At 41.1% G+C, this 20,571-nt stretch overlaps 1 protein-coding gene and 1 long non-coding RNA gene across 2 annotated transcripts; one reads left to right on the forward strand and one right to left on the reverse strand.

The window, feature by feature from the left end:
- Window positions 1-280: 280 nt before the first annotated feature.
- LOC120985711 (zingipain-2-like) lies at window positions 281-19,302 on the reverse strand. The gene is made up of 7 exons (XM_040413813.1): window positions 19,180-19,302; window positions 18,328-18,470; window positions 17,837-18,022; window positions 15,852-16,034; window positions 6,954-7,113; window positions 1,672-1,789; window positions 281-570 (listed from the first exon to the last, which is right to left on the reverse strand). The coding sequence occupies exons 1-7, from the start codon at window positions 19,280-19,282 to the stop codon at window positions 468-470; spliced, it is 996 nt and encodes a 331-aa protein (XP_040269747.1). The 5' UTR covers window positions 19,283-19,302; the 3' UTR covers window positions 281-467.
- Window positions 11,349-14,949, forward strand: LOC120985712. The gene is made up of 3 exons (XR_005775572.1): window positions 11,349-11,360; window positions 13,797-13,802; window positions 14,738-14,949. It is a non-coding gene; the product is annotated as an uncharacterized LOC120985712 (long non-coding RNA).
- Window positions 19,303-20,571: the final 1,269 nt, after the last annotated feature.

Below are 20,571 nucleotides of genomic sequence, written 5' to 3' on the forward strand. Positions count from 1 at the left end.
CTTCTGGTACTTTGCTCCCATTGCCCATTCCTCAGGCTCCATGGACTCACATCTCCATGGACTTCATCACAGATTTGCCAAGGTCCTCTGGAAGTACGTTAATCTGAGTAGTGGTGGACCGTTTTAGTAAAATGGCCCATTTTATCCCACTTCCCGGATTGCCCTCGGCCAGAGAATTGGCAGATATAATTACATTATAATATAATTGTAAAGATATAATTACATTTTTGGAAAGAAATACATTTTGTGGTTTCTAATTACATTTGTAATAAGGTAATGTGAACTTTAATATCAACATTTTTATGCATTTTATTTATTCATTACAAAAAGCACAATAACAATGCCAATTAATGTAATTCATATTGCTAAGCTCAAGGAGATTCAGCCGAAGGTACTGTAGCTTGTGTATGAGGATTTGCTTTATGACATGTCTAATTGATCAGGTTGATTCTTCAGACACTGAGGAGTTAGCGTATCAGGTCCACAGAGGAAGCATCTTTTGCTATACCACACAGGTTCACATTACGCCTCATCTTCACATAACCATCATTACCCCAGTCTTCGCCCCAGCTGTATGACAAGCAATGAAAGGAAGACATTTAAAAAGAGCCCACAAATATACACTGCTGTTATCGAATCATAAAGTGGATCTTGAAATAGACAAATAGTCTGGGGCCAAAAAGCTAAGATGAAATAACACACACTATCCAATAACTTGGATGCCTTAGGGTCCATTCACACGTCCGCAATTTTGTTCCGCATTGTGCGGAACGGAATTGCAGACCCATTCATTTCCAAGGGGCAGCACGATGTGCTGCCCGGATACGGAATTGCGTACCCGCACTTCCGGGTCCGCAATTCCGTTCCCGAAAAAAATAGAACATGTCCTATTCTTGTCCGCAATTGCGGACAAGAATAGGCATATTCTATTAGTGCTGGCAATGTGCGGTCCGCAAAATGCGAAACGCACATTGCCGCTGTCCGTGTTTTGCGGATCCGTGGATCTGCAAAACACACACGGATGTGTGAATGGACCCTTAGTGTAACTATTTTGCATAGTGGCCCAAGTGCTTCAAATTACACGTCTAAATTTATCCTGCTTAACTTTCTATGACCCGATGAATGAATTTAAAGTGGTTGTCTCACTTCAGCAAATACCATTTTATTATGTAGAGAAAGTTAATACAAGCCCCTTACTAATGTATTTTGATTGTACATAATGCTTCCTTTGCTGGCTGGATTCATTTTTCCATCACATTATACACTGCTCGTTTCCATGGTTATGACCACCCTGTAATCCATCAGCGGTGGCCATGCTTGCGCAATATAGGAAAGGCAGCAGCCTATGTGTGGTCCCGGCCACCAGAAAGGCCGGTCCTTTTTTCCAATAGTGTGCAAGTACGACCTCCACGGATGGATCGCAGGGTGGTCTGTAACCATGGAAACTAAAAATGAATCCTGCCAGCAAAGGAGACAATATGGACAATCACTATACATTAGTAAGTGCCTTGTAATAACTCTCTCTACATGATACATGCTTTTTGTGAAGTCAGACAACAGCTTTTACAATATAGTAATCTTCATACTTATCTTCATATTCATCATAATTCAGTACATGCAATTTTTTAAAGACCCTACTTGATTCTGGACAGCCATTGTGACAACACTCACCTGTTCCTTACTATCCAGTAATCTATATCTTCATCGGACTCTGCATCATGTTCTGTACCATACCCCACAATAATGACGGCATGGTTTGGCTTTTTAGTGCATTTGCCATCAAAAATACCTGAAATAGTGACATATATTGAACTTAATTCCACATGTATTCTTCCATCAGTGTATAGGATGCACTCACGTTACTACAGTGTGTGGATGGTTTGTTGCTTAGAACTGTTTATTTGACACAGGATATTGCAGAGCATAGAGTCGTCATGTTCTTTTGGCTTTTTCAATGTCTTACACCAGTTTAATAAATGACCCCAATAGCTTTTTTGATAAAACACCCATAATTATTATCATTATTTTTTAAAATGATATGTCAGATAATGTAAAAAAGAATATTGTTATAAATGAGTTCACTAAAGTGGACTGTTAGCAGATGGTATTCTTTAGGATCGGTGAGGTCCGAATGCCGGGACCCCTAACAATCCTGAGAATGAAGGGGATGCAGGACTGATTTAGAGCTGTATCCTCTTCATTGTGCTTTCCCTGCATAACAGTGCCCCAGCAACCCACTGAGTCAAGGACGGACTGGCCAGAGACCCCACCAGGAATGCGCAGGGGGCCGATGCTCCCAGCCTAAATTAACACAGGGCTGTCAGGTAACTGGTTGGCAGCCGCCGGTGTCCTCCCGAATTCAACTATGTCGCTGTCCTCAGGGCGGATTCTCAGAATAATTCATTTACATCTGATTGTGGGAGTCTGACTACCGTCAGCCTGTAACATCACGGCACTTGACCTTTCGGCAGCTCACTCCAATCGCAGTGAATGAGATTGAGCTGCAATACCAAGCAAAGCCACCATACAATGTACAGCTTGATAAAGGCTATGCTATAACAGAACGTAGCAACTTTTGTAACCACGTTTTGCATGTAAGCAGTTCCCAATAAAGGGATATTCACCGGATATGCTGCCTCCGTTATCGTTTATTGGATTGCACATTCAGGAGCCTCTGTGGATCTAGGGCTCCAGGTGGGCTGCTGCATTCCGGACGACCGTAAGATCTGGCGAGTGCGACTCCCTATTGATGTATTCACAACATGTTCTTAGATCACTGCAAAGAGCCCTTCAAACGGTTGATAGGTGTTGGACTAGGGTCATTACGGACCACCAGTATAACCGTTTCTGAGGACTCACTCTACAGTGATGCAGTATTTTATGAATTAAAAATATCATACATAGATTGTTACCATATACATGCACCTATATAACTATAGATACACACATTGCATATCTATACAAAAACAAGGGGAAAATGGCCTATGTGCAAGGACCAGGAGCCTTCAGTGGCAACAAAGCTACAAAAAGATACATATGCATATACAAACCGGATTCCAAAAAAGTTGGGACACTAAACAAATTGTGAATAAAAACTGAATGCAATGTTGTGGAGATGGTAAATATCAATATTTTATTTGTAATAGAACGTAGATGACAGATCAAACGTTTATTCCGAGTAAATGTATCATTTTAAAGGAAAAATACGTTGATTCCAATTTTCACTGTGTCAACAAATCCCAAAAAAGTTGGGACAAGTAGCAATAAGAGGCTGGAAAAAGTAAATTTGAACATAACGAAGAGCTGGAAGACCAATTAACACTAATTAGGTCAATTGGCAACATGATTGGGTATAAAAAGAGCTTCTCAGAGTGGCAGTGTCTCTCAGAAGCCAAGATGGGTAGAGGATCACCAATTCCCACAATGTTGCGCAGAAATAGTGGAGCAATATCAGAAAGGTGTTACCCAGCGAAAAATTGCAAAGACTTTGCATCTATCATCATCAACTGTGCATAACATCATCCGAAGATTCAGAGAATCTGGAACAATCTCTGTGCGTAAGGGTCAAGGCCGTAAAACCATACTGGATGCCCGTGATCTCCGGGCCCTTAAACGACACTGCACCACAAACAGGAATGCTACTGTAAAGGAAATCCCAGAATGGGCTCAGGAATACTTCCAGAAACCATTGTCAGTGAACACAATCCACCGTGCCATCCGCCGTTGCCAGCTGAAACTCTACAGTGCAAAGAAGAAGCCATTTCTAAGCAAGATCCACAAGCTCAGGCGTTTTCACTGGGCCAGGGATCATTTAAAATGGAGTGTGGCAAAATGGAAGACTGTTCTGTGGTCAGACGAGTCACGATTCGAAGTTCTTTTTGGAAATCTGGGACGCCATGTCATCCGGACCAAAGAGGACAAGGACAACCCAAGTTGTTATCAACGCTCAGTTCAGAAGCCTGCATCTCTGATGGTATGGGGTTGCATGAGTGCGTGTGGCATGGGCAGCTTGCATGTCTGGAAAGGCACCATCAATGCAGAAAAATATATTCAGGTTCTAGAACAACATATGCTCCCATCCAGACGTCATCTCTTTCAGGGAAGACCCTGCATTTTTCAACAAGATAATGCCAGACCACATTCTGCATCAATCACAACATCATGGCTGCGTAGGAGAAGGATCCGGGTACTGAAATGGCCAGTCTGCAGTCCAGATCTTTCACCTATAGAGAACATTTGGCGCATCATAAAGAGGAAGGTGCAACAAAGAAGGCCCAAGACGATTGAACAGTTAGAGGCCTGTATTAGACAAGAATGGGAGAGCATTCCTATTTCTAAACTTGAGAAACTGGTCTCCTCGGTCCCCAGACGTCTGTTGAGTGTTGTAAGAAGAAGGGGAGATGCCACACAGTGGTGAAAATGGCCTTGTCCCAACTTTTTGGGGATTTGTTGACACCATGAAATTCTGATTCAACATATTTTTCCCTTAAAATGGTACATTTTCTCAGTTTAAACTTTTGTTCTGTGATTTATGTTCTATTCTGAATAAAATATTAGAAGTTGCCACCTCCACATCATTGCATTCAGTTTTTATTCACAATTTGTATAGTGTCCCAACTTTTTTGGAATCCGGTTTGTACATACATGTGACACACAAGGGAACATACTGCACAGAATCCACTCACTCACAGGACACATGCCACACATGCCACTTATACATAGGAAATATGAAGCACAAACAGTTTATACAGCGCTACACATTACACAGCCTCTCAGTGTTGGCTACCCCAAGGATGCAGTAGTATTGTAGAGTTATAGGCACATGATTTCTGCAGATATATTGGCAAACTGTAAAAAACAATTCCTCTTACACAGCCTCCTATGACTCACTACTGCGTACAGGCACTGGCCTCTGAAATCAGCCCAGCACCGCAGCCCCATCTACTGGTAGTAGGGGAGAATTCCAGGCACTTCCTTCTCCTTCACAGCCAGGGAAGTATTGCAGATACTTCTGGGCCTCCCACCAGTAGGAGGCAGGAAAAGAGTGTATTCACACGGCTGTGTCCGTTTTGTGAAGCTCAAACTGCGGATCCGCAAACCACGGACACCGGTAGTGTGCAGCCCGCATTGAAGTGTGGACCCATTGACTTCAGTAGATAGGGCATGTCCTATCTTTTGCGGTGAGGAGGCATGGGCCTGGAAGCACACAGCAGGGCTCCTGGACACTATGTCTCCTATAAAAGAATAGAAATGATTACTGCACAACTTACTTCTGTTGACATTATCAGCGTGGGGAATTTGCTGAGCGTCACAATAAGTGAAGTAGTGGCAGCTGAGCAGCGCTACCAGGGGTGCACCTAGCCTTTCTGCTGCCTGGGGCGAAAACTGAAATGGCTCCCCCATTCCCAATTCAAATTTCTTAACCTAACCCCTTCCCTTCAGCTGCCCCCCTCTTGACCCTACCTGGTGCTGCCTAAGGCGATTGCCTCACCTGGCCTCATTGGTGGTGCACCTCTGAGCGCTACCATCACTGATAGTTGTACAGCTGGAGTCTTCTAGCTGCAGTCAGGGGAGGGAGGTCCACAGGAAGCTCGGGCCCAATGGAGGATCTACTAGTGTCTCATTGATCATGGTGGACTCCCACAATCTATCCTGAGTATAAGTCATGACTATTTATTTGGCATTCCAATTGGTAAAAGTAATCTTCTATCCACTGAATAAGGGGTAACTGATCATGAGAATGAGGGCCCTATCCTGATGGAGCAGCAGGTTTAGCATGCGCCCTGCCACTCCATTCATTCTCTATGGGACTGCCTAAGATAGCAGCGCTGACAAGCACAGCGCTGATAAGAGAATGGAAGGATCAGCCTGCCACACTATCAAGACGGGGTTCCGGACCCCTATTTTCATGATTGTGGGGATACCAGCATTTGTCCTCCCACCATTCAGTTAGTTATCCTCTATCCAGGAAATAGAGGCTAACTTTTACCAACCAAAATACCCTTAAAGTCACAGAAACTTCTTTAACCCCTTCCCCACTGCCATACGACTATATACGTGCTATTTGCACATGCCCCGTGCAGCTAGCATGTATATACATGTGCTGGCAGCGCTTTAATCCCAGCGCTGATCAGCGCTGGGATTAAAGCTCCTGAAATCTAGCAGGAGCAGTTCGGGTCCCGGCTGACAGGCGGAGCAGAGACCCTCTCCTGTGCCGGCAGGAGGACAGCGGTGTACGAGCGCAGGGGGAAGGAAGCTGCAGAGCCTCTTCCTCTGTTAGTCCCGGCAGTCACGTGTGTCATTCCCCCTCAGGGGGCTGTGTTCCCCTGTAGCTCCTGTGGATGCCCCAGTTACAGTGGAAACAGTGGGAAAAAAAAGTTAAAAAGAAAAAAAGTCGGTGTCCTCCAGAGGTCATTAATGACCTCCTGGGATCAGATTATGTGCCCAAAAATGTTTTAAATATAAGTAAAATAAAAAAAAATACAACATTTTATTTTTTTTTTTAAATATAAAAAATGCTGTCGCCAACAGAAACAGTCGCCCTGTTCTCTCAAACCTATACATGTTATATATGAAAACGATCGTCACAAATTAGGTAACACATTGCAATAATACATTTTTGTGTCAGTTTTAATATTTAAGAAATGAAAAACTAGAATTAAAAAAAAAGTTTTTAATAATAATTAGCAGTTTTCCTCCAAATTAAACCTAAAAATTTTTTAAAAAAACTCTTAAAAAACATTCTAGTCCTAAAAGTCCTAAGTGTCAAGTAAAAAAATAAATAAAATAAAAATTATTTTTGTAGTCAAACAAATAAAAAAACCTACGGTCACTAAACCAACAGGTGCACAAAATCACAAAAAGTTGCCTGGACATTCAGGCCTTTTTGGGCCTGGTCATGAAAGGGTTAAATTTGACATCTTGGATTTTATCAGATATATATGGTAACTTACCACTGCAATACAGTGAAAAGTCATCACTTGCATCAATTCCAACTGCTATGGGTCCATTAGTTGCCACGGACATTGCCATATTCTGTTCTCCAGGCAGAGTGTAATACGTGGTCACATTCAGGAATACTGCATCATCAGAGTCAAATAAACAGTTTGATTTCTGAATATAGCAAAAGAATTGATTGGACAGTTATTAGATGTAATTAGTTTAACATTAGCTTACACCGTACCCTTAAAATATAAGGGTACAGCTGCACTGTCAAATGATAGCTGACGCTGCTAGGTTCACAGAGTAGCGGTGATCCAATAGAAATTAATAGGATCGCCCCGCCAGTCGCAAGAAATCCAGCAGTGTTGGATTACTGCAACTTTTGCGGCAATCCCATTAATTTCTTTGGGATCACCGCTACTTTGGGAACCTGTCTGCGACAGCTGTCACACTACCAGTTTTGCCGTGTAGTTGTACCCTATTACTTCTTTTTACTTTATTAGATGTTCTTGCTATGAATGCAGCCACTAGTTAAATGTTCACCATAAGTAAAGAATAATTGTAAGGTTATTCTATGTTATACATTACTGGAAGTGATGAATATTATGTATTCGGTGGCTCACCAGCTGGACACCATAAAATGGGTGCACACTTCAATGGACTCGCCCGTCCTTAAAAAACTAAATAGAAAATAGATTGGAGAAGGGCACTCACTATATGGGAATACACGGAAATTTTATAAAACTCCACTTAGAAGCATACAGGAATTAATTCAATAAAATGACACAATAATAAAACAATTGTAATGGCACAGCAAAAAAAAAAACAATTGAGATAAAACAGCAAATCAGCTAAATAAACTGCCTAGAATGGCCTGCCTAGAATAGCCAACCTGCTGACTAGACTGTAATAACCATATACATCCACATCTGGTATATAGCCCGTATGTTCACACTTGTAGGGTATCAGATATCCCTCATACGTTGCACACGCCTACTACGTCCAAAAGAACTCCAGGTTATTATAAGTAGACAACAGATGATTACTATCAGGATTAGTATGGTATGTTAGGGATGAACTTCAATGCACAATGTTAGTTGTATAAGGCCAGTAAGTCCACACTTATAAGGCCACGGATGGTAAGATATCTCTCATAAGTTGCATACACCTGCTATGTCCCAACCGCTCCAAGTTGATATGGATAAAAGACGCAAGTGGTTAGTTACAGAATTAGTCTGGTAAGTTGCGGATATATTTCCCCTCAATGCACGGTATTAATTGTACTGATATTGTACATTACCGCTCCTGGATTCTCCGACTGTGTCCTGTGAGGGTTTCTTCTGTCAGCCCGCCCGACACGGCATTCAGTGTGGCTGTTACCTGACGCGGCGTCCCGCGTGGTATCTGAGTCGGACGTAGCATCCCACGTGACTCTGTAGCCGCTTCCTGGAGAGCGTCTCCAGTCTCCTGGGTCCTACTTTCCCTCCGCCTCCGCTCTCATTTGGTTTCAGAGATGCAGGTGACTATAGGGATGTAGCATCAGGTTTCCAAAGGAATTTATATTTCATTGATGAAAGTCCAGTACGGCACCAAACGCGTTTCAGGGTCTACACCCCTTCATCAGTGGCTATCGAACTGGGCTGCTTGTGAGGGCTTTATATATCCCGCCGTATCTGGAATAATAGGTTATCCAAAAATCCTGGATCTGGATTTGTCACCTTAACATATAATCATACATTACTTTGCCATTTCTTGGAGAACATATATTTATCACCATATAATAATATTCACATAAAATACATAAAATCACTTTATTTGAAATAAAAATATGTATTTAATAAAACATGATGATAATAAAATTCCTAAAAAATGCAAAAAACCGCATGCAACGCATAAAAAACTGCATATACATATTTACATATAGACCTCTGCATCTTCCAATATATTCATTGTCAATTCTGTAGACTAGGGGGGAGAGTCCCATAGGGAGGTGGGGTCGAAGTGCTGATAAACAGCCTGACTTCGACCACACATCACCACAGGACACGCCCCCACACTCATAGGAAGCCAAATAATTCAATTTCGGCATTAAGGCCTTTTGGTAGCAGTGAATCAAACTCAAAAATTCTCCTTGATTCCTGTCTGGACATATGTCTGATATGGTTACCACCTCTCCATGGACGTTTCACTTTTTCTAACGCATAAAATTTAAGGGATAATGGGTCACAATTGTGCAACTGCTTAGAGTGACTAGAGAGAGAGTGTAGTTCATAGCCCTTCTTTATATTGGAAATGTGTTCTGACTGACACTCTTTTCTTGAACAGTCTCTTTGTCCTCCCAATATATTGTTTATGACATGCACACTCGAGGAGGTAAATCACATAACTGGAGTTGCATGTCAAACCATCCCTAATAGATAATTTAAACGCATTCTGTGTGGAACTAGCCTCCATAGTCTTTTTGGCGAAAGAGGTAATTTTACAGTTGTTTCACTGACCACATCTAAAGAAGCCTTTTGCGGTTAACCAATTGGATCCATTTAATTTTATAAGGGTCTTTTTTACCGTAGGGGCTACTGTGGATGCAAGATTGTTTGCCTTGGTATATGTGATCTTTGGCTCATGACTCAGAAGAGGACCTACTATTTTGTCTTCCAATAGAATATACCAATACTTTTTAAAGATTCTCTCTATTTGACGATACTGTGAATGAAATGGCAATATTAATCTCAATGTGTCATCTATTTGTACGGGGGCCTTATCTTCGAAGAACTGTTTTCTATCCATGTTCCTCACCTTTTCTAAAGCTTTTTCCACCACTTTCATAGGATATTCTCTATCTAGGAATTGTTGGCTCAGGATTTTTGCTTCCTCTTCAAACTTTTCCTTCTCTGTACAGTTACGTTTAAGCCGTCTAAACTGGCCACTTGGTATGTTTATAAGCCATCGTGGCAAATGACAGCTTGTGAAACGTATGTAGCTATTTTTCGCCACGGGTTTGAAGTAGGTGTTACAACAGACCCTATTGTCTTTTATATTGATATTTAGATCCAAGAATTCGACCTGATCCCTACTCGTTTTTGGTGTAAATATTAGACCCCTATTGTTCACATTGATCTCTGATAAGAATATTTCTAATGATTCTTCATTATCCTGCCATATAAACAAAATATCATCAATAAAACGGCACCAGACTCGTCCCCAGCTTGGGTAGGATATGATCCTCCTCCCAATTGGCCAAAAATAAATTGGCGTAACTGGGGGCGAATCTGGTGCCCATGGCGGTGCCAGTCAACTGTACATAAAAATCATCCTCAAAAGCGAAATAATTGTGTCGGAGAATGTGATTCACTCCTTCCATCAAAAAATTTAGTTGGTCCCTCGGGATTTTGGCATTTCTTCCTAGTTGTTGTATGACTATATGTTAAGGTGACAAATCCAGATCCAAGATTTTTGGATAACCTATTATTCCAGATACGGCGGGATATATAAAGCCCTCACAAGCAGCCCAGTTCGATAGCCACTGATGAAGGGGTGTAGACCCTGAAACGCGTTTGGTGCCGTACTGGACTTTCATCAATGAAATATAAATTACTTATGGAAACCTGATGCTACATCCCTACAGATACCTGCATCTCTGAAACCAAATGAGAGCAGAGGCGGAGGGAAAGTAGGACCCAGGAGACTGGAGACGCTCTCCAGGAAGCGGCTACAGAGTCACGTGGGACGCTACGTCTGACTCGGATACCACGCGGGACGCCGCGTCAGGTAACAGCCACACTGAATGCCGTGTCAGGCGGGCTGACAGAAGAAACCCTCACAGGACACAGACGGAGAATCCAGGAGCGGTAATGTACAATACCAGTACAAATTAATACTGTGCATTGAGGGGAAATATATCCGCAACTTACCAGACTAATTATGTTACTAACCACTTGCGTCTTTTATCCATATTAACTTGGAGGGGTTGGGACATAGCAGGTGTATGCAACTTATGAGAGATATCTTACCATCCGTGGCCTTATAAATGTGGACTTACTGGCCTTATACAACTAACATTGTGCATTGAAGTTCATCCCTAACATACCATACTAATCCTGATAGTAATCATCTGTTGTCTACTTATAATAACCTGGAGTTCTTTTGGACGTAGTAGGCGTGTGCACCGTATGAGGGATATCTGATACCCTACAAGTGGAAACATACGGGCTATATACCAGATGTGGATGTATATGGTTATTACAGTCTAGTCAGCAGGTTGGCTAATTCTAGGCAGGCCATTCTAGGCAGTTCATTTAGTGGATTTGCTGTTTTATTTCAATTGTTTTTTTTGCTGTGCCATTACAATTGTTTTATTATTGTGTCATTTTATTGAATAAATTCCTGTATGCTTCTAAGTGAAGTTTTATTAAATTTCCGTGTATTCCCATATAGTGAGTGCCCTTCTCCAATCCATTTTCACATTACTGGAAGTGGTTTTCAGATATGGAGGGAAATTTATGAACCAGAATTCTGGCTTTGTTTGTGCCCAAAAACTGTTGTGCATGCTTTGTATCACATTTATGATTATGTTTTAGACAATTTTGTGCCTCGGTCAACAAAGTTGTTAAGCTTAGGCTAGTTTTAGTCTGTCTGCCTCTCGCCGTGCGCTGCCATGCTGCCGCCGGAACTCCGCCCCCGCCCTATTATAGTCAATTGGGATGGAGCGGCAGTCCAGGGGAACATGTGAACTAGCGGCAGGACGGATCAAACAGGCTGTTCACCTGTCGGAACCGCCTGCCAGACTCCCCTGCCGCTAGTGTGAAAGTACCCTTAACTTGAAATGGGCATGCTGCAGACCACCTATAGACTAATAATGTGCTAGTGTTCCACATTTAACTCTGCAAGGACCCTTCTGAATGTCACTGCAGAGTTTGTGCATCTGTATATAAGTTTGCTCTTGAATGTTATTTATTATACCATTCTATGTATTTCACCAGTATAGTCTGTATGGAGGGCAAACCCAGGGTTAATAACCCTGGCTTAGCCATCATAGAAGGTTAGATGTAAGCCTAGACTGGAGTTTCTTCTTCTTGGGCCTCAAGTTCCAGAGACTAACAGATCTCTGCAAGATATATGTGTCTCCAAAGAGTCACATTGGCAAAAACGCTGTTTATCAGAAGTTTCTGCCTCAGTAGAACTGAAGCTGACATTCATTTTTGATTTCCTATATTTCCTATTTTCCTATATGATTTTCTATTTTTGAGAATAGACTTCGATGTTTGGGGGTCATCCTCATTATGTTTCCAGGTATAAACCATGTTGTGATCGTAGTTATAGTGATCGCAAATAAATTTGGATCTATTTACGTCTGTCATAATTTTTTCCAATTTTGCTAGGTTATCCTTAATTATTTGCTCACATTCCAAATATTCCTTTCGAGAAACCTCTCTTTTGTAATCTGTGTTGATAATGCAATAATTTTGCTGCGTGTCTCGGTGAGTTATACGCCTCCATGGCTCACTATCTACTCCATCAAGCGAATGGAGCAGTCCAATAAAATAGCATTCCAGTTGGACATGAAATCTTTATTATATATTAAAGGTATTTTTTTATTTATTCTTAATCCATGTGATATCATTTTGTGGGATATACATGTTTGTAGGGATTTGGGGTCCCACCATGTCCTTAATTCAGAGCTCATTTATTTCTCTAGATCATATGAGTTTTTTTGTTGAAATGCTACTTTCTAGCCTTTATTGAATATCTAAATAACAATAGTTTTTCGCTTATTTTCCCTTACAATAGCCACCCATATGAAATTCTGGATCTAACTCTGATTGGAGATTCCTGTCATAACCGGGTTATAACCAAGTTGCATCGAAAACCTACAGCACGTAACACTATTTTGGCCTGTAAGCAGTTGCCATCCCAAGCACGCGATTTGCAGCATCCCAGCAGGGGAGTACATCAGGGCGTTACGTGCTTGTTCAGACATCAAGGATTTTTATAAGGAATGTGTCATCATTGATAACCGCCTCAAAGAAAGAGGCTATTCTATTTGGTCTCTCAATTGTGCCAAAAATATCGCGATCACTAAAACTAGAGAATCTTTACTCAGCGATGGCACTGTCACAAAAAATTCCCCCAAAAAACGTAACACTAATTTGGTTACTTTTTCTACCAATTATTCTTTGGAATATGATCAGATTGTTCATCTCCTCAAATAATATTTAACTATTTTGGATGATGACCCCCAAATCAAAAATATTCTCAAGAATGCCTGCAGATTTGTAGCCAAACGGGGCATCACACTAGGTAATACTCCTTCCATGTATGTGTCTCCAAACAGTCACATTGGCAGAAATGCACAAGACTGGCTCACATGCAAAGGCCTGTATAAATGTGGTCATAACAGATGTAGTATATGCAAATACATCAAACCTTGTAAGGCCCCTTTCACACGTGAGGTGAATGCATTGCACCCGCACTGAATCCGGACCCATTCATTTCTATGGGGCTGTGCACATGAGCGGTGATTTTCACGCATCACTTGTGCGTTGCGTGAAAATCGCAGCATGTTCTATATTCTGCATTTTTCACGCAACGCAGGCCCCATAGAAATAAATGGGGATGCGTGAAAATCGCAAGCAAGTGCGGATGCGGTGCGATTTTCACGCATGGTTGCTAAGAGATGATAGGGATTAAAGCAACCCCGGACCCCATTAAAGGGTATTCACTGTATTATTTACGTCAAAGGTCCTTTTGCAGGTCCTGAAAGAAGAAGAAAGAAGACGATGCCAGCTGTGCAATCAATTGGATGAGGTGAGTTACATTTTTTTATTTTTTAACCCCTCAATCCACATTTTACTAAGCATTCTGTATTAAGAATGCTATTATTTTCCCTTATAACCATGTTCGGTGAAGAAGTCCAAATGGAATGAACCTTAAGACCAATTTGTGATATCTACTGTATATTGACGACCTTATTCACACTGCATTTTGCCTTCTTGTTAAATGCATATTTTGTAATATGTGTCTGTACTGGGCTTGATATATTTATTATATTATATTACTCTTTTATTAAGATATTTCCAGTTCAGCTACTATTCCCTCCATGCCAGATTTTCGGTGTTACTGCTTTTCCAGCATGCCTGTTAGTATATACATTTTTATCATTTTCTATGTCTTGTATGCTATGAGGAAGAGCTTGTATGCCTGAAACGCGTAAGCACCAGTGGTTTTAATATTTTTCTACTATGTTCTGATTTAATAAAGTAATTCGTTTTTATTTGGGTGCCGGATCTATCCACGTTTTTCCTGCATTTTAGTTACAATTTGTTCTATTCAAAAATAAAAAAAAGGGAAAAACAGTTTTCCCCTTTTTTATATTATGCTTGGGATAAAAAAATAAAAACAAAAATATTAAAATAACAATGACATAAACATAAAGTCCTATTTAACACCGAAAAAAGATAAATAACTAAAGAAACAAAAATGTGTCTAGTCTGGAAGGGAGTAAATGGCCCAGTGTTAAACTGGTTAAAGGGGTTGTTGGCCAAGTTAAAGGGGTTGTCTGAGATAATTAAAAATAGGACAACCACTACAATGACTTCAAATAAACATGATATATTCACCCATTTATCCAGGACAGCGATTGGCTGCAGCAATCACGTGTTGTACCCTGGCGGGTCACTGATGCTATATGTACACAAGCAGTGGTAGGAGTACCGGACCAGCGCCACAGAGAACAGTACTGGAGACACAGGTGAGCGTGTGATTTTTTATTTTAAGACATTGCAGGGTTTGGTTTGAGCTTTTTATTAAGGCTGAGTTCACACTTGAGTTATTTGATCAGTTATTTCCATCAGTTATTGTGAGCCAAAACCAGTAGTGAAGCCTACACAGCGATAAGGTATAATGGGAAAATGTCCTCCTGTTCTTTATTATTTTTTTTTGACCTGCACCTGGTTTTGGCTCACAATAGCTGATGGAAATAACTGAACAAATAACGGAAGTATGAACTCAGCCTAATTGGGACAACACTATTAAGAAACGCCAAACTGGGACAACATTTTGGTTTAAAGTACCGTAATCCAGCCAATAGGTGGTATAAAGTTACACAAAGGTGTAGAAAGATGCACTAAATTTGTCATCCATCTGGAGCCACTTTGATAAGTGTGGTGCATGTTTAGAATGCCTAATGGTCTAAGGATTAATGTAGCTACTGTATATGACACTTTTTCCCTTTTTTTTGTGTATTTTCTTAGCCATTTTTTGCAAATAATTTACAAAGTGTTGTTAGTAACATATTTTGTTAAATTTATTATGAAATACCTATGAATTTATAGCTCTAAGTCTACATAGCTTGGGGATAGACAAGTACAGTATCAGTTAGGGTCCATTCACATGTCCGCAGTGTTTTGCGGATTCGCAAATTGCGGATCCGCAAAAACACCGGGCTGGCACCCCAATAGAAATGCCTATTCTTGTCCGCAGCTGCGGACAAGAATAGGACATGTTCTATTTTTTTCTGGAGCCGCGGACCCGAAGTTCGGGGCCCCGGGCCAGGAATGCAGATGCGGACAGCACACTGTGTGCTGTCCGCATCTTTGCCGTCCCCATTGAAAATTAATGGGTCCACACCCATTCTGCATAATTGCGGAACAGATCCGGACCCAAAGTGCGGACGTCTGAATGGACCCTAATCCTGATTTCTCCAGATGGTGGTTTCTGTTGTCCCCATATGGGGTCCCTTTCTTCTATACTTGTTTCCCAGGATATTTTTTTGTCATAAGGTCAAACAAAAATATACTGTACTAAACTACTCAAGTCTAGAAACACCTCTGTAAAAGAAATAGGTAGTTTTTTGTACATAGTTTATCACTTTCTCATCTCAAAATAGTGTGAAAGATATGGAAAAAGCTTACCTTCCCTGAATATTCATAATCTTCGGCACTCATCATACCGTGACTTGCAACATACGCCATGGCTGTATCTGGAAATCCTCCACAGCAACCGTCATTATCGCCATCACAGTCTACAAGCTGCTGCTCACTGAATTCAACCAGCTTTTTGGCTTTGAGACAATAATGTGTCTCGAATACACCCACCTTGAAGATATAACATTACATCTTAGAAATTATGTATTTTCTTAAAAATTCTTTTTATATAGTCTATCTCTGGAAGTTCCATAGAGTTTGAATGGAGAGGCAGTGTGCATGCTTGACTGACACTTTTATAAAAAGGGTGACACTCAATGGCGGTTTATCATTCTGGCAATATCACATTGATGCCTCCATTCAGAAAGCAGTTCAGGCAGGTAGGTAAATACTTTAGCAAGAGTATATACAGGATTCTGTTAAACATGCATATGTATCTTGCACACAAATCGATGTGCATGCACTAAGATAGACCTGCAGTACTCAATGCCTTAACTATATAGTGCAGGGGCGGACTGGGAACTTAAAGTGGCCCTGGAAAAAATACTAAAAGTGGCCCCGTTTTGTAGTTGGGTCCAAATTGATGGAAGGCAGGGCCAACAATACCATACTGTGGCACATTATACCGCCCCAACAGAGCCAAATACCAGTACATCAGAAAATACTGCCACCAGCACAAAATACATCCCCAATAACTTCCACTAGCTGGCCGGAAGGAGGGCCCAGGCAGCCCCCTGGGCATCGGCCACACCGGGAAATTTCCCTGTAATGTCTATGGCCAATCCACCCCTGATATAGTGTATAAATAACTTTACCACATTGTGTATGTAGATAATGCTGCACTGTGCATATAACTAATCCCACCATGTGGTACACATAAAATACTGCCATGCTGTGCAAATAAATAATAATGCTATGTAGCACTGATAACATGTCCTCCCTGGTGACCACAGAATACTCTCATTAAGTTGTGTACAATCTTTTGTAATAATTGACACTAAAAGTAGTAAATGCCTAGTATATGATTTATCTGAAATGTAATTTACAAAAAAAAGTTATTTATGACTTCCTGCCAAATTCATATACATTTCCAGTAGCATAGAGAATGAAAGAGAATTTACTAAAGACTCCGCTGGAGGAAGATCTGACCACTTTATTAAGAGGCGTATGCTGTGTGTGCACCAGAACTGGAATTTACCCCAGCCAGGAGCTGGAGTTGTGATTTTCTGATGTGATGTGCACCAGTTTGCTGGCCCGCAGAGGTCCCACACTTTGGCGCACCTCCTCCTGCCCATGCTCCTCCCACAGTCTGTAAAAGTGTTGCACATTTTGTCACAAACTGGCACTTGCAATACAATTTACGACTTTCTACACCAGAAAACTGACATAGAGCTACAGTATAATAAATGACCCCAATGACTACACATTGCTTCATACCTTTTCACTATAAACACTTTGGGGGGGAATTTATCATGAGGGTAACATCTGAAGTCCGTTTTGCTTGGATCTGTATTTGCATACTTTGCACTAAATTTATCAAACGGCACACATTGGGGGAGATTTATCAAAACGGGTGCAAAGGAGAGCAGGCTTAGTGGCCTCTAGCATCCAGTTTCTACCTTTCATTTTTCAGAACTCCTTAGGAAAAAGAAAGGTGGAATCGGATTGGTTGCTAAACTTGCTATGAGAACTAAGCCAGTTTTCCTTTCTTCCAGTTTTGATTAGTCTCCTCATTGTTTTTTTGTAGAAATGTTACTCTAATTTTAACAGCACCCCCTACTGGAATGAGTTCACAACTGCCAAAGTTTTGCACAAGTAACCCCCAAAAGTCGTAAAGTCCTATTCTGCTACTATTTGAAGCCAGAATTCTGAAGTATAGGGCACAATACATTTTCCCCATAGTCTTGGCTTGTTGTCATAGCATATATATTTTATCTGTATATTTTTTATAGTGAATGATAAGCTTTTCTTACGGTGGCAAATGCCCAGCAGGATCCACAAAGCCCTTGATTTTTGACAGGGCCCACACAATTTGATTCCCTCCAGTCCATCGATTCTGGTATGTCAGTTTCGGAGTAAGACCAAAGAGGTACGTTGTTCCTGGATGTTGACCTTCTATTTGAATGATAGCAGCTACTAGAACTACGTGCCTCTGGTGTCTGGAATGATAAAAAAATAAGTATGATGTACAAGTTATCAAAACTATTTAATACTACAGAAAGCAGTTATCATGCTAATATAATCTGTTGTATCTGTGGATACACATTCAAGTCCTTCTTTGGGGGTTTATCTGGAGGTAACTAATATTTACCGTAACTAACACTACTAAGCACAATAAGCCAAGCGACATCGGGTCCACTGGGCTATTTAGATGTCTACACAGGTCTGGAAACCCTATATTCCTGCTCTCCATCTTCACCTTCTTAACTTTTACCTATTATTAAGCTGGTTTTTGTAAACTTACCATATCTGCAAACTTATTCATGCCCATTCTGTATCTGGACAGACCCTGGTCAGCCAGTCTATTGTGTTTCTGGACTTTTTGCCAGGTTGCCTCCCAAGCCTTTCTCCGGAACATCTCATCACGAAAAGTGCTATAATTCTTTTCTATATTGAATTTATGAAATTAAAATACGTAGTTAGACCATTTACTGCATGCGTTTATGGATTACTACAGTACAGGCTGCACATGTAACATTTCTAAAAGGATATAGACATCTTTCATGTGGACAAAAAATCTTAATTGCTTTAATTTTCAGCCCCTTGACAGTCAGTTGATAATCTGGATAGTTTTGAAAAGTGTCTAGGCGTGTCTAATAGGCGTGTCTAATAGGTGTGGCTAAAAGCAATATAAAATGTGTCAGGTCTCTTAATGGTGCACTCCATTATTTTGGAATAAAATATTGGTGAAAAGTAGGCCAGCCAAGAGGCGGCGTAAAGGAAGAGCATAGTGGTCATTTATCCGACTGGTGTAAAGTAGCACTGGCTTAGTTTCCCATAGCAACCGATCAGATTTCACCTTTCATTTTGGACAGCTCCTTTGAAAAATGAAAGGTGGAATCTAATTGGTTGCTACGGGGAACTAAGCCAGTTCTACTTTACACTAGTTTGATAAATGACCCCATAGTGTCTAATGTGGTTTTAGTATACAGTTAGTGTCACCGTGATACATTTTTTGCAACTTCGGTTTGCCCTCACTTTAACTGTCCCCCAATGTTTTGTGCAGACCCCCCTCCTAGGTGATGCCGGGCACAGAGCAATTGCCCCATTTTCCTTTCCTATAATTTTATCCTATACAAGAAGGAGGATGTAATACCATATTTAGATTTCCACGCTTTCCATTCCTGGTCAAGAAACTGTGAAGAAAGGGCGCATACGATAACAGCAGACAAAACCAGCGCAAGTTTCTCCAGATGCATCCTAGAAATAAGCGTTTACAGAAAGTTGAAGCTCACAAAGACAAGTCCATTTTGGAATAGAATGAAATGACTAATATAGTAGAAACAAATACAAAACTGTAGTAATAATAGTACAATATCAACTAGTTGTGTACATGACAAGGGGGCATGCTAAACGTGGTCTAACAGTAAGAAGAACAAGAATGCGTGTAATTTCTCTACTATTAAGAAAGTATATCTACAGTGGCATATGCCGCCAAAAAGTGAAACATTTTCAGAGCATTTTTTAAAAAAATATAAGAAAATCCTATAGTGCAGATTGTTTTAAAAAAATCTGTTTGTTACCACCACTAGCCATGTGTTTACCCATACCTACATATATATTGCTGTCACTTTAAGATGACTAATGCTGGCTTGGCGTTCAGAGACCCCAGTGTGTTATCGACAACTTTTCACGGCAATTGGAGCACATTAGATTCAGATGGAATTTATTCAGACCCGAATCACCTGACTGATTCAGCCAAATCCAATTTGTGAAATTCGCTCATCACTGCTGGCCATATCTTTAGAAGACTATTTTTCATTTCAGTTTGGGTAATTACTTCAGGGAGATTTTTCTTTGCAATCGAATGTTCTATATAGTCACTAGGTGGCGCTGTGCAGTAAAGGAATAAATTATAAGGCTCCATTTTAATAAATCCTATTGATTTACTACATAAATCGTAAAATTCATGGCCTTATCAATGGTTAGGATGGAGGACAGGATTCTGCAGTTTTTATGGGAGTAATACATGGATTATTAGCACAAATATAAAAATTGCATATTAAGGCCTCATGCACACGACCGTTGTGTGCATCCGTGGCCGTTGTGCCGTTTTCCGTTTTTTTTCGCGGACCCATTGACTTTCAATGGGTCCGTGGAAAAATCGGAAAATGCACCGTTTTGCAGCCGAGACTGTGATCCGTGTATCCTGTCCGTCAAAAAAATAAGACCTGTCCTATTTTTTTGACGGACAACGGTTCACGGACCCATTCAAGTCCCCCCCCTGTAGTTAACACATTGGTGGCCAGTGCGGCCGCCCCCCCCCCTCCCTCCCCTGTAGTTAACTCATTGGTGGCCAGTGGGCCCCCCTCCCTCCCCTGTAGTTAACTTGTTGGTGGCCAGTGGGCCTTCTCCCCTCCCTCCCCCTCCTAATTAAAATCTCCCCCCTATCATTGGTGGCAGCGGAGTGTACTGATCGGAGTCCCAGTTTAATCGCTGGGGCTCCGATCGGTAACCATGGCAACCAGGACGCTACTGCAGTCCCGGT

Source organism: Bufo bufo, chromosome 1, assembly GCF_905171765.1.
Source record: "Bufo bufo chromosome 1, aBufBuf1.1, whole genome shotgun sequence".
NCBI lineage: Eukaryota > Metazoa > Chordata > Amphibia > Anura > Bufonidae > Bufo > Bufo bufo.